This window comes from Montipora foliosa, chromosome 6 (genome assembly GCF_036669935.1).
Source record: "Montipora foliosa isolate CH-2021 chromosome 6, ASM3666993v2, whole genome shotgun sequence".
NCBI lineage: Eukaryota > Metazoa > Cnidaria > Anthozoa > Scleractinia > Acroporidae > Montipora > Montipora foliosa.
The window spans coordinates 48,927,663-48,941,024 of NC_090874.1; the positions used below are offsets into that span (position 1 = coordinate 48,927,663).

General features: G+C 41.3%; 1 protein-coding gene across 1 annotated transcript in view; it reads right to left on the bottom strand.

Moving 5' to 3' along the window:
• Positions 1–1,699: 1,699 nt before the first annotated feature.
• The window catches only part of LOC138007582 (AT-rich interactive domain-containing protein 2-like), a 29,806-nt gene continuing 18,143 nt past the window's right edge, over positions 1,700–13,362 (bottom strand). Inside the window, exons 14-23 of the mRNA XM_068854581.1 lie at positions 12,308–12,442; positions 10,613–10,766; positions 9,969–10,103; positions 9,188–9,611; positions 7,953–8,932; positions 5,507–7,459; positions 4,909–5,047; positions 4,657–4,818; positions 3,901–3,992; positions 1,700–3,624 (exon numbers count right to left, since the gene is read on the bottom strand). Coding sequence (XP_068710682.1) covers positions 3,471–3,624; positions 3,901–3,992; positions 4,657–4,818; positions 4,909–5,047; positions 5,507–7,459; positions 7,953–8,932; positions 9,188–9,611; positions 9,969–10,103; positions 10,613–10,766; positions 12,308–12,442 — 4,328 coding nt within the window. The 3' untranslated portion in view covers positions 1,700–3,470. The remainder of the gene's footprint in view (positions 3,625–3,900; positions 3,993–4,656; positions 4,819–4,908; positions 5,048–5,506; positions 7,460–7,952; positions 8,933–9,187; positions 9,612–9,968; positions 10,104–10,612; positions 10,767–12,307; positions 12,443–13,362) is intronic.

A 13,362-nucleotide genomic window follows, 5' to 3' on the forward strand; every position in this document is an offset into this window, starting at 1 on the left:
CTCTTCCGCAGCGCCGCACCAATTATTTGATGAAGAGTTTCTCTTACAGCGGAGCCGGGTTGTGGAACAGCCAATCCAGTGACCTTCGTGCAGCAACATCTTTTCGTGACTTTAAATTTAATCTACGTCACACAGTTTTGAATGAGTTTAAACACGGCATCCTTGTAAAGCAGCTTTTAGTATGTATAGTTAAAAGTATTTTAGGTTAGTTAGTTTAGCTAGGGATAAGTTCAGTTAAATTATCTTTTTTCTTTTTATAACCTTTGTTGAAGGATTTACCGTGTATAAATAAAGTTACCATACCATACCATACCATTTCTTCCCCACTAACGTCTGCTGAAACGAAAAACCACTCTGTTCAACGGTAGCCTGCGCACGCAGACGTGTCAGGTTGTCGCTTCTCTCCGCCCGAAGAGAAGAGAGAGCGGAGGGCGGAGAGAAGCGACAACCGGAAATACGTCTGCGAGCGCAGGCTAGCTCAACGGCTGTTTGGCCACTATTTAAAGAAACCAATCAGCATCGACTAATTGTGTTGTCTATAGCCAATCACATGCTGCGAAAGAATGCCATACAACACAAGACTAGTTTACCCAAAACTGGAAAATGGTTGATTCCAGATGGCTGTAGGCTGTGCTCCAAGGTCATGCATGGACCGTATAGCGGCTGCCAATGCCGCCATAGTATGCTTTTGGGTCGACCATGTTGAGCTGCGTCGTTGTTGTACTTTGCAACGACGACTAGGGAGACTCATTATTTGTTGGTCCGTAATCCACCAAGGGATGTGGTTTTTTCGTTTCAGCAGACGTTAGTGGGGGAAGAACGCGTGACGAAGCCCTAAGAACGTCTGAGTAGGGGGCTAATATGGCTAAAGAACGTTACGTTGCTTATGCGGTTCAAGATACACTCCATAAATCGGTGCAAAGAAAGCACTGAACCAGTTCCGAATGGCCCAATTAGAAACGGTTGAATTGCCCATCTCAGAATTGCCGTTGCCTCCATTTCAAAGTGAGTTTGGAAGCACAAATTGGTATGGCATTTCTCAATTAAAGATTATTTTATATGAAAGGCATTTTTTAAACGCGGAAAGAAGCATGATCAGATTGTCTTTCATTTGGAGTTTCTTCACCCACATCCCTTAGGGGTTTAAGACGAACTCACAAAACGACCATGTCCCATTTGGCTTCATAGATCAACTGGAAGAGCGGTTTCGCGCAGATGTCATGGGTTTTTCGGGCTTGCGCTGTTTCGCTTTGAAATGGAAGAATTGGCAAATTGGCTACTGTGGATGTCGCTCTTCATAAGGATTCACTTTGCTTTGGCACCGTAGTCGGGAAAGTCCTAGAGAGCATGAACTAACTCCTCTAACTTTGGACCCAGTAGCGTTGTTGCAAATGTATAGCTTCTATGATAGTAGCCTCTAGTAGTCGAGTAGACTCTGACCATTCTCGTTTATCTTTTTTTTATGCCGAGGCTGTTTCTCTCTCGCGTGCGCAGCTAACGGAACTGTCCACTTATCAGCAAATTTTTCATCTCGTACCAGATCTCGCTGGGATTGGTGAGACGATCAAAGTGGAGGAAAGGACGAGTAAAAACTGGGTACGTAGTTCTTCTCGAAATAAAAAGGGGGAGAAGATAAAGGATGAGGCAATTGGATACACAAGCAGACAGCTATTTCTATAACAAGACATTAAAAAACCGCCATGGTACAAAAAATTTTATTGAGGAGTAGTGGAGGTGACAGTTTATCTAAAGAAGAGGGATGAAAAGAACGACTTAAGAATCGACACCACATCGAATTTGTGGTAATTAAATATTTTGCGCTAAGAGAAATGGGTCGGTAACAAGAGAAAAAGTTTATAATCTGTATATGTACAACATATTAACACGTATAAATAAGACAAATGATTATATACAAACATATGTAACTGCTTTTTTGATAAGAACTACAGATTCCACACTGAGACCTAAATGGTTTGTGAAGCAACTCGATCCAACGCATCATGACAAGAGTTCGCGAATTAACGCTTCCCAAGGAAAAGGGAGAAATAGTCTTCCGTGCCGCAATTTAGCATGGAATCAGACTAACAACCCAACAAACTTAATATTCCTTGTTAATAACTGTTCACAAAAGGGAATTCGGCCTAGGTAGAAACGATTCAAAAACATGGTTTCTTTTTATGTAACAAGGCTATGGTACAAAATAGTTTATATTAATCAATTGTGTATAATCATTGCTCTCACTCCAGCGTAAATATTCTGCTCAATTAAACCGTACCTAATTTTAGATTTCAAAGCAAAATAGTTGTCACCTTCTCCACTCCGGTCCGTATCATCACTGAAATTAGATCTGCGAGGCATTTCCGAGCTTAGTTCGGCCTTCTCTATTGTCTCATCAACTGAAGACTTTATTCCGCTTTAAAAGTTGCTTTTTTTTATTAGAGCAGTTTCCAAACGACTGTAGAAGGTAATTACGCGATTGCAGTTGCTAATCTTGGTGACTGGTTTAAAAACATCGCTCCAATTTACCAACCAATGAAAAGGAAAGCCAAAACCAATCACTACTTGCACGCGCGATTTTTCCCGCGCTTTGGGTAAGTTACATGGAATGGCTACGAATTTGGATTGGTTCGCGGCGCTGCTTACACCTGCTGTGATTGGTCGAAGTAATTACTTTGGTATTATTTGTTTTACGACACTCAATTGAAAACCGCTCTATTATTAGGGAGCTTAAGCAATGACAACGGCGACGGCAACGAGAACGTCACCTCAAAATATAAATTTGCGTTATTTTAATCGCCTCGTGACTATTTCAGCGTTTTTAATATGACAAGGGTGTGGTTATTTCTCAAAAATGACACCAGTCGGAACGGCACTCAATTTCGGGGAGAAAATGAAAATTTTTTCTCAAGTGCTGACGTTCTTCATAAACCCATAAACTTGGCTATTTCACGTTGTTGTTTTGCTAACGACGGCAACGAAATGGACAAAAGTGAAAAACGCACGTGCAGGGCGTGTAAAGCTATTGTTTTTACCCACTAAATATGCAAATTTGTGACGTTCTCTTTCCCGTCGCCGTTGTCGTTGCTTAAGCTCCCTATCATGAAAATGTATAAGTTGCCGTCATAAACATTTGATTCTATTTTTGCTTTGAAAACCGAGGAACCGCAGTGGACTCGAAAATGACTCAACTGACGTTTGAAGACGTAATGCAAACCCGCGTCATGTGCCTGAAACGTTCGAAATCTTTAACGAGGTTGGTTAAGCAAATAAAATAAGTTATACGGAAGCCCCGCAACACCTCTCCAATTGTTGCAAATGCACTTCACGACTGACCAGTTAAAAGCTGTTTTTTTTTGGTGACTTCTCTCCTCGCTTTCGTAACGAATCGTCGAAAAGTAGAGGGTTGATGATCCAAAGTACCAGAGTTGTCCGTGTCTCCTGCGATATTTTTCAGGTGTATTCTGGTACTATTACCTGTTAATAGCCCAAACGAACGAGTCCATGTCATTAGACGAGGATTTTCTGTGCGGAGAAAGCTCAGAAAGGCAAGCAGCGATTGCATGAGCAGCTTCCGAGTTTGACATTGCAACAAGTGACAGCTTGCGCTCGTGACGTTTCAACATACTGCAAAATAACAAATTAATAAAAACGGGTCATTTTTAATGGCTTCCTCGTCTCAAGTATTTCACTAATGGTTACATATATCATGGTCTGTTGTTGTTCCCTTTCGACAGAACGCTCCTATGTGGCATTTTTGTAGCAATGATATGATCTGGGCATCAACAGACTCAAGGTCGCTAAGAGATGAACGCGATGGCGAAACGATAACTGACATGCAGCAATGCATTGGTTGAACCTTGCACAACGATTACCAAAATGCTTGTCAAAGACTAGACTTACCTCCTGGCCAACGAGGAATACTGGGCTAAATTTCTTAGAACAAGAGCTGCAGTTAATCTTACTGACTTCGTGAGTGGAGACTCCTCTTCTCCCTACACACAAACGAAAATAAATCGATAAACACTACGAGTAGTGTCGCGTTATTTTACCATTAAAAATACTGTGTTTGTAACGAAAAGACAACATCTAAAAAGAATGTGATAGTTACTTGACATAAATGCACTGAGGGTATTTCTTGTCGCCCAGAATTCAGTATGCATAGAAATGGTGGAATTCTCTAAAGAGTCGCGGAATTTTTGACACAGTGGTTTCGAAAACCGATATAAATTTATCATGGACAGCCGATCCTAGTAAAACCCCTTTAAAGTATTTTCCTTGGATTACTAGAATTCCTGTAATTGTGAGGTAAGGTGTATGAGATCAATTTCGAATTCTCACGGCTGGGCTGGATCTAGCATGAAATGGAGGCTAATGCGGCCAAATAAATTTGTGTGTGAAAAGATTTGCCAGCATTAGCCTCCATTTCATGTTAGATCCAGTCCAGCCGTGAGAATTCGCAAATGGTCTATTGAGATTAGGTTCAATATTAGTAAACCCGCCGTGAGCACAAAGTTTGACAGGTGGCACCCAGAAATCAAAGGAACTGAAATGAGGGGTTGAAATTTAGGATGGAAAAAAGAGCAGAGAAAATGGCATTTATTACTGCTTCAAGTAACAAACAAGGTACTGAATTTGTCTGTATTTCTTTTGGTTTACCTGCATTGACTGCAACATACGAGCTAAAAAGTGATAAGCCGGTACATATGATGAAGGCGGATTAGAGACTGGAGCCTGCGGCGGTGGAGGTAGTTGCTGTTGAGCGGGTGGTTGCTGCGGTGGCACTGCACTGGGAACTGGTGAAGGTTCACTGTGCTTTTGCTACGCAAAGAAAAACAGTCAGTTCAATCAACTCCGAGAGAACTGCTACCATTTATCCGCGTTCTTAGAGAAACTGAACAAATGACTTACCTGCAGGTGAAACAGAAGAGAGGACCGCGAGCGACGCACATGTGGGCAGCCTTCCCACATACAAGCCATGACCAAGCTGTCTCGAGGAACATGTTCATTCACCACATGAGAAAACAAACTTTTGCTTGTATCAAATGAACTGGTCAGAAAACAAGTTACAACTTTGGTTAGCAAAAGATATCACCACATAGCATTGATAAATTACATTGTTATAATTAAATCCCATGATCCGTCATTTGTTGAAGGAAGAAAAACCTCATGTGCAGAAGAGAGAGACTGTAGCTAGTGGGTTAAAAGAAACACCAACTGAGGCCTATAGTGTGTTTTCACTCACGTGATCAGTAACCTTGTTTTTCCACCGAAACAAAAGGAAACGCTTTCATGATAATAGAGCTCATTTCCCAGAGGATTAAACATGGGCGCCGTGACGTCACGTAAAAACACTATAGTAAACTCACAAATTAGATTGGGGAACGCCTGCAAGTCAATACTTTTTCTCGCAATTTTACATTTGCAGTTACTGTACCACGATTTTTGTTATTTTAATTGCTTAAGAGCGAGGGGGGTCCTTAAACTTTATGCGTATACAGTAAATTACCTATAACATGAGGCCCAACGACATCTATATGGTCTGAATGATACCACTTGAGGAACGGTCGCATCTGCTGGGTTTTCATTTCTGCTAGTGGGTGCTAACTCAAGTGACCCCACTTGAGTAACTGGAATGGGCACAGCAGTCTTCCCAACTGGAGGTACAGAGGGACTCTGATATTGTGGAGGCATTGTAGCAGATGGTTGCCGACCCTGTGGTACCGAAGTAGAATTGCACATGGCAGCATCGGGATTGGGACTACTGTTAGTCCCCAAGTTAGGATACTGAGCTTGCCAGTCCGATGCACTTTGAGGCCCAGAGGGCACCTTTGAGCCTTGGACCGAGTTGTGCTGCAAACCATCCTGAAACCCACTTATACAAGCTTCCTTCTGATGCAAAGAGTGGACTCTGGGGTCGGCCTGTTGTGATAAGAGGACCTGTTTCTGCTGAACACCATTCTGAGGCCAGGATGCAGCTTGCATGTCCCTACTTACATCTGCATTTACCCTAGTTAGCGATGTCTGAATTGCAGGTGTTTGTTGTCCTCCTGGATAGGGAGGAGGTGCTGCTGAAGGAAGCTGTGCACCTGATCCTCGAGTTATAGATACTGTATTATTGACAGCACCAGAAATCCGAGACCCCGGTACTATAGTCTGTTGTAAGCCAGGCAGATGAATTGGGGATGAGCCCTGAACCGAAATCCCTTGCTGAGGATTCAGCGCAATGCTTTGATGTTGAAAAACAGGTTTTTGCACAGCTGGTCCTTGAGGGTCCACGCCACTTTTATTCTCGACATTTGTCCAATTTATTGCTTGATTTCCATGTTGTAGGTATTCAGGCATCCTCTGTTGGATTCCAGTGGCTGTTTTTTGATGCTCATATCCAGCTTTTGGTCCGTGGATCACGGTGTTGGTAGAGTTCCATGAAACATTTACTGCCCCTGGATTCCTACTTAACCCAGGATTGTACTGGTTCGGTAATGCCCCTTCAGTTGGTCTCTGTGGTTCTGGTCTGATTGAAGGAGAAATTGGGACTTTTGCTTGTTGCTCCGCGAAGCCCGATACAATTCTTTTGTCATTTTGTACACCTCCACAATCATTAGAAGGCCCAGTTGATGTAGCTCGCCCCTTGGATGTCAATGGATAAGCACCCTCAGCCCCGTTCTCTATTGGATCAATCCTTAGGTCTCCTTGTAAAATGTCACTAAATAGCCCAGTATCAGTATCACTTTCCTCTAGGTATTTCCCAAAATCAGAATTTGTTTCACTTCCAAACAAATCTGGCGAGGAAGCCTTGCTACTGCTCAGTCTCTCTCCATCAGAAGCTAGAAGATCCAGGTCAGAAGTGTCAATTCCACAAACCCCATTTAGAGGCAGATGAAGGTCTCTGTCTAAGATTCTATCCACAAGTTTATTTCTTACATCTCCTTTTATATCACCATTCACAAGCGGAGTTGGGCTAACAGTTCTAGAGGGTGTTGACGAATTATCAAGTTCACTTTCCAGAGATGACATTCTTTTGTCGAGCCTTGGTCTTTTCACGGGACCACAAGCGTCCATGTCTTTTTGGCAATTTTCATTTTCCACACTTGAATCAACTACCGTATGCATGCATAGTTCTCTTTTCAAATTGCCATTACTGGCTGGAAGAACTGTTGTTGCACTATGTATGGTCAAATCTCTCTGCCCCACAGATGGCAGTCTCCCCAACGGTTTTCGAACATTTTCATCCATGTGTGATGTGCAAATTTCACCTACACTGTCTTGGCCAATAGTAATATCCTGAGCTAACCGCGAGGTTGAATGGTTTGCTGCCTTTTCTTTAGCACTTATTTCTGTTCTATTTTTGTTTTCTATAACTATAATCTTTTGCTCTTCTGAACCTTCTATTAGACCTCCAGAAACAACATCTGCTGCTCTTTCTTCTTGGGCTATGAGAACAATGCCTTCTGGTATTGGCCTGTCGTAGGGAACAAAAACAAGCATCATTGTTATATACCTAGGCTTTCACTCAACAAAACGAGCATTGTGATTCAAATTCAAATGTATCCCGATCGGGATACAATTCCACAGTTGTTGCCCGCTCCGGATGTTTTGCTGCGATTGTTGACGGAAAATTCTACAAATAAAACAAAGCACTTAATGTCTGGTCCCTCGGGAAACTAGTTAGTTTTGTTTTCCCTCGAGTCCTGATGTTTCCCTCCACTTCATCTCCGGAAACATCAGAAAAACAAAGCTAACTGTTTCCCTCGGGACCATACATTAAGTGTATATTAGTTTTTTAGCCAAATTCACAACTGATGATATTTTATGAGGGAGACAACATGGGAAATTGCTTTAGACAAAGCAAATTGAATCCTGTCTTGTCAATGGAGGTAGGATATGTTTTTTTAACACAGCTAAAGTAAGAATGGCTCTCGTGTAACGCAAAAAAACAATGATTAACAATTTACCCTTTCAAAGGATCTTTTCTTGGCTGCCTGATATCTTGGGCGACTTTTGGTATAATACTTTTAGTAGCAAATCCACCTGGCAAGACGTGCTGCGAACTTGCATTCAGCTGTCCACTTGCTACAGATGGAGACTGAAGTGTACTAGGTGGTACGTTTGGAAGTGTTTGTGGCTGGGAGTTTTGCCGTAACATTGGAGAACGTGGAGCTAATGAGGAACTAGGGTATCTCCCACTCAGGACTGTACTGCCAGAGGGAACGTGATTCCTAGCTTGAGCTAATTGAACAATCGCTCCTGGCGCAGGCTTGGGAGCTAAAGGTGGGTAAGAGCTGTGGTATGCAGACCGACTGCTATATGCTGGTGGCGCAGGTCTTTGGTTTTGCTGCTGAGAATATGCAGGAGCAGGCTGTCTGTAAATAGCAGTTGACTGATATAATTTTGTTTCCACTGGAGTAGTTGCTCTTGGCACAAAACCTGTCCGAGGTGGTGTAGTTGCTCTCGGCAGAAAACCTGTTGGAGGTGGTGTCTGAGATGGTTGAGCAAGGGATGGCTGTATAGGCCTTTGAGGGGGAAGTGGAGATTTTGATATCTGACTTGGAATCATGCCAGCAGAAGAGAGTTGGGGCGCTACTCTTTGGTCAGGTGGTAAGGGCACTGTCTGAGGCATCTGTTGGCCTCCTTCCACAGGAAAAGCACTTTGCTGTTGAAGTTTCTCTCTTGGTAGCTCAACGATCTGAGGAGTTAACGGTACTCTTTTTGATGGCTGTGATGGGTTTTGATGACCAAAAGAATGTGGATTCTGGTTGGTTACTATGTTCACCCCATCAATGCTTGGTTGCTGTACTAATGGGAAGCCTTTCAAAGGCTGCCCCTTGTCTGATGCAAAAGCAGTCCTTTTTACTTGCCTCCCAACCATCTGCCTGGGGTCAACGCTTGAAAGGCTCTGCTGACGCACAGCATCTGCTGTCACCTGCCTCATTTCCTGAGAAAAGACAAACACTAGCATGATAAATGACAAGCTTGCTCTCATCTAATATCAAAGCAGAGAATCTGAAAATCAGTGATTTGGTCTTGTGTATTTAGCTTCCTTATGCATACCTCAGATAAATGACAACTTTTAAAAAGATACTTTGGCAAAAGTGACAAGTACACCTTGTAAACAATGCCAAACGCTGCAAGACATGCCACGTTCTCCTAAGCAATTTGCTTCCCTTTCCTTGCTTCACAAGACACTGACCTGATTGTAAGTTGGTTGGATAGTTGCTTCATTCGAAAAGCTAGGTCTCCTCAGCACCTGTCGTATGGCTGATGGCTGGGGTGGTTGTTGCTGCTGTTGACTTACCCCAGGAACCTGAGCAGATCTCTGATCAAAAGGTATTTGCAAGGATGCTGGTGGCAACTGCTGCCGTGGGGAATTCCATGCTGGGGACACTCGATTTCCATCTGGTAGAGTTGAATTTGTTGTACCACTTTGCTGATTAGAGGACACTTTATGCAGTGGTGGATGAGGGCTACTAGCATCAGGTTGGTTAGAAACCGGTGGTGAGTCTGTGCGGCTTTTAACTGGCAGAGGGTTGGCTCTTCTCTTTATTCCAGCTAGGACATACTGCACATTCACCCCAGACGTAACTCTTCGAAGCTGGCCATCAGGAAAAGCCAGCCTGTAAAGAAATTTCAAAACAAATACTCTCGTGAAATTGAATGTGTAAAGAAGGTTCACAGGTGGCAAAATCAGTCCCTAGCTGATGACCAATAGGTCACAGCATCAAGATAAAATAAAAATAAAATAGACAGCATCAGCAATGGCAGTGCAGTACTTATGGCTTTCCTTACATTACTGCTAAAGCAAGATTCATAACTGCAAAGATCTGAAATCTCAACAGGATTCCCTCTGCAATTCAGTTGTGCGTGTCTTTCAAATACAATGTCTTCATTAATATTAATAAAAAAAAGTCAAGTTCAAAACTATAATATTTGAAAAGTAATGAATTATTTCACTTAATAAGAAATTAACCTACTTGATGATACGATTGAATGCTGTTGCATTTAATATTCCCACTCTTGCTAATTTGCTGCAAGACGACAGATAATCAGCATAGATATCAATACGGGAAACTGAGCCACCAGAAGAAATTTCGTAAGTTCCCTGTAACCTGCAAATTAATTTTGGGCAACAGAATTAAACAGCACTGTTGAAAATAAACATCAAATTTCAATGGACTTGTTTGTACATGCATTCTTATCTTTACCTTTACATTTAAAACTGACAGAAAAATAATACCATTCAGTAGCTTGATGAGGGATTTGGATATAAACTTATGGACGAAAACCAGTCCAGAGTACAATGCAATTCATTTTTTTTTTTTTTTGGGGGGGGGGGGGGGGTGACAAGGTGTCTACAAGCATTAACTTAAAATGAAGACCTACTCCCTACTCAGGCCACAGTTATTCAAGGGGTGGATAGATCCCTATTGATCATTTTGATTATTCCCGGCTTTATTGCTTATATTCAGGGTGATAATGTACCAAGTGGAAAGTCTTGTCCACCATTAGAACGACAAGTGTTAGATGTACACGTCCACAATAAAATGAAGGGCACTGCATAATCCATCTCTTTTGTTTGAACAAAATTATTTCACTTTTCCCATTTAATCACCCTCACCATTTGTATGTGAATGCCTCTGGGTCAATTTCACTTCCTGTTGTCTTGATGGGGGCTGGATTAGGGGATGGACTTGGTGCTGGACCAGGTGAGGGACTGGAGGGTCGTGGCAACTGTTGCTGTACACCTGTCTCCTTGGGTTGTTGTTGGGCAACTGCAGGAAACAAGCACTCTGTGTGTTATCACAATATTCATGGCCAAAACAAACACTGTCAATTCTTTTCTCGACTTTTAGACAGTACAATACAGCAAACCTCTTCTAAAAAATTTTCTAGAAAACAAGTATGCTTTCATTGACACTGTGCTTCCAGCACAAAATCACATAATTTCCACCGTTACTTGTAACGCAAATGTCGACACTCATGCTCATATCAATTTTCAGTAGACTTTAATTCACCTAAAACTGTTTCCCCTACTTTCAATCAGAGTTATTGTTAGATAGATATTCTGTTTATTTCACCTACTTGCAGTTCAACTGAATTGATGGGGAAGGTCAGGGAGACATACAAATAAACATTAACATACATTCATTGAAATTTATAGGTTACAAAATCATTAATTCTTCTGGTATGTCCTTGTTGACATCTTGGAAGTTGGACCCTTAGACTGTAATGATACTCTGTGGCTGGCGGCAGGGGAGGGGATGACATTAAAAAAAATACATAGTCTATGATTGTATGTTGACAATGTGTGGAAGGATCATGGTGCTGTGGGACTGCATACGTTTGTAGAAAACGCCTTGCCGTTCACCTAACTCTGGAGCTGTATTCTGTCATTGATGTACCTATTGCTGAAAAAAATGACATGATCTTCTGCTTCCCCACTTTGTCTGTTCATTCCCCCTCGTCTAGACAAGAGAATTTTCTTTCGCTCAGTTATATATAACCCTTAATTAAGAAGTCCTTGTTGAATATATGCTTTTCAGTAATTTCCTGAACACATACAGGCATAATTTGCTTTCAAGAAAGAAAATAGGAAATATTAAATATATTCAGAACTGTTTTTGAGTTACTGTTTGGTCTATCTTATCCTTTATTGCGACAATTATTGCAATTTCAATCCTTGCAGTATAGTGGAATATTATTATTCTGGTCACCTGAAGCGAGTTTAACAGCTTAGCTTCATCAAGTCTCTCACAATTCAACTGCTGCAAGGAGCACTCAGTGTCCCCCCAAGTCACCATTGAATACAGGTGAGTCTTTCATGTCTTTTTGATAGCAGTTTCTAATCTTCTGGTACTTTACTCTGATTTGTTTCATATTATGTTACGCTCTGATTTAAAATTGAACAATATCAAGCTCCCTTTTCACTACACCTTATATTTGTGTTGTAACTGACAGTCTATGAACAAAAATATAATGTCATGTATTCCCGCCATTTGCTATCAACTAAGGTAACTGAATTGCAAATAACTCAAACTTTTCAGCTATTTTAAATATTGGAAGGTTTAAGTCATTAAGAGTTGACTGTCAATATTTTATCTTAAACCTCAGAGTGACACTCTTACGGAAAGAAACCTTCATTATTCATACCAGAAGTAGCCCATTCAGATGCCATCTGTACCTGATATCAATTATTGGAGCCCTGATAAAGCTGTCTATTGCCAGCCAATTTTACTCTTCAATAATAATAATATTATTATTGGGGGCGCTTTAGGTGTGAATGAGTTAAAAACATTGATTGATTGATAACAACCTGGAACAGGGGTTGGCTGTGGTTTAGGTGTTGATGAATGGGAAGCTGGTATCCTCTTCTCATAGATTTGCACCTCTGACAAGGCTTCTGGACCAAATGACTCAGCATCCATAGCCATCAAACACACCAAGATATCTACAAGGTAGAACCATGTTAATTCTTTTTGCCAATAAAATTTACAGTTATGCCATGATTTACATATTTTTACATGGGATGCCTCTGGAAGACCATGTTTAAAATTCACTTGATTGTTGTTTTCATCGTAGTCAGATTATATAATAATTAGCCACGTGCCTGTCACAAAGCAATTGGCTCGATACTGCCATGCCAGACATACAACATGCATGTCTGTTTTGATCTTCCGCCAAAGGTAATCAGAAAAGCTCAAAAGGCCATCCCAAGACACACACCACTTCCCTTCTTTGAATTACTGGGTTCTCAGACTGAATTCACAGAAAAAGGGACCTTCAACCCAAGCCTCCTCTGAAATCAATTTTGTCAATCAACCAAGATAGAACAGTGATGAATTCAAGAATATTACAACTCTTTCATTTCCGCTTCCCACCATAAATGATTGTAACTAAAATTGCTTCTATTGAAAGTCAGCACATACAAATAAGATTGATTTATGAAAATGATTTTATTTAGTTAATGCGGTCAGAAAACTAAAATGTCACAGGACTGTAAGGATAAAAAAAAAAGAAGAAAAATATGCTTTGTTACTGGAATTATTATATACCTTTAACTTTCCTAGCTTTTGTAATTGAAATTTTTACTACCTGTGTAACGCAATTTATGCATGCATGACCTTAAGGACGTACACGCTAATTGTTTGTGCGCAACTTTTACTGTGCAGGTAACACGACTGTAATATGTCACGCATTACCTCAATCATTAGTTAAGATCTTATGGCGACAAAAACGCCGGTGAAAATTTCCAGGTCGGCTAAAGAATGCCACATTTATTCCCAATTCATCATGAAACATCAAAGAGAAAGGACCGAGAGACTGGAAAAGGTTGCTACAGTCAACTCTCTTTAAGACGGACGGACCGGC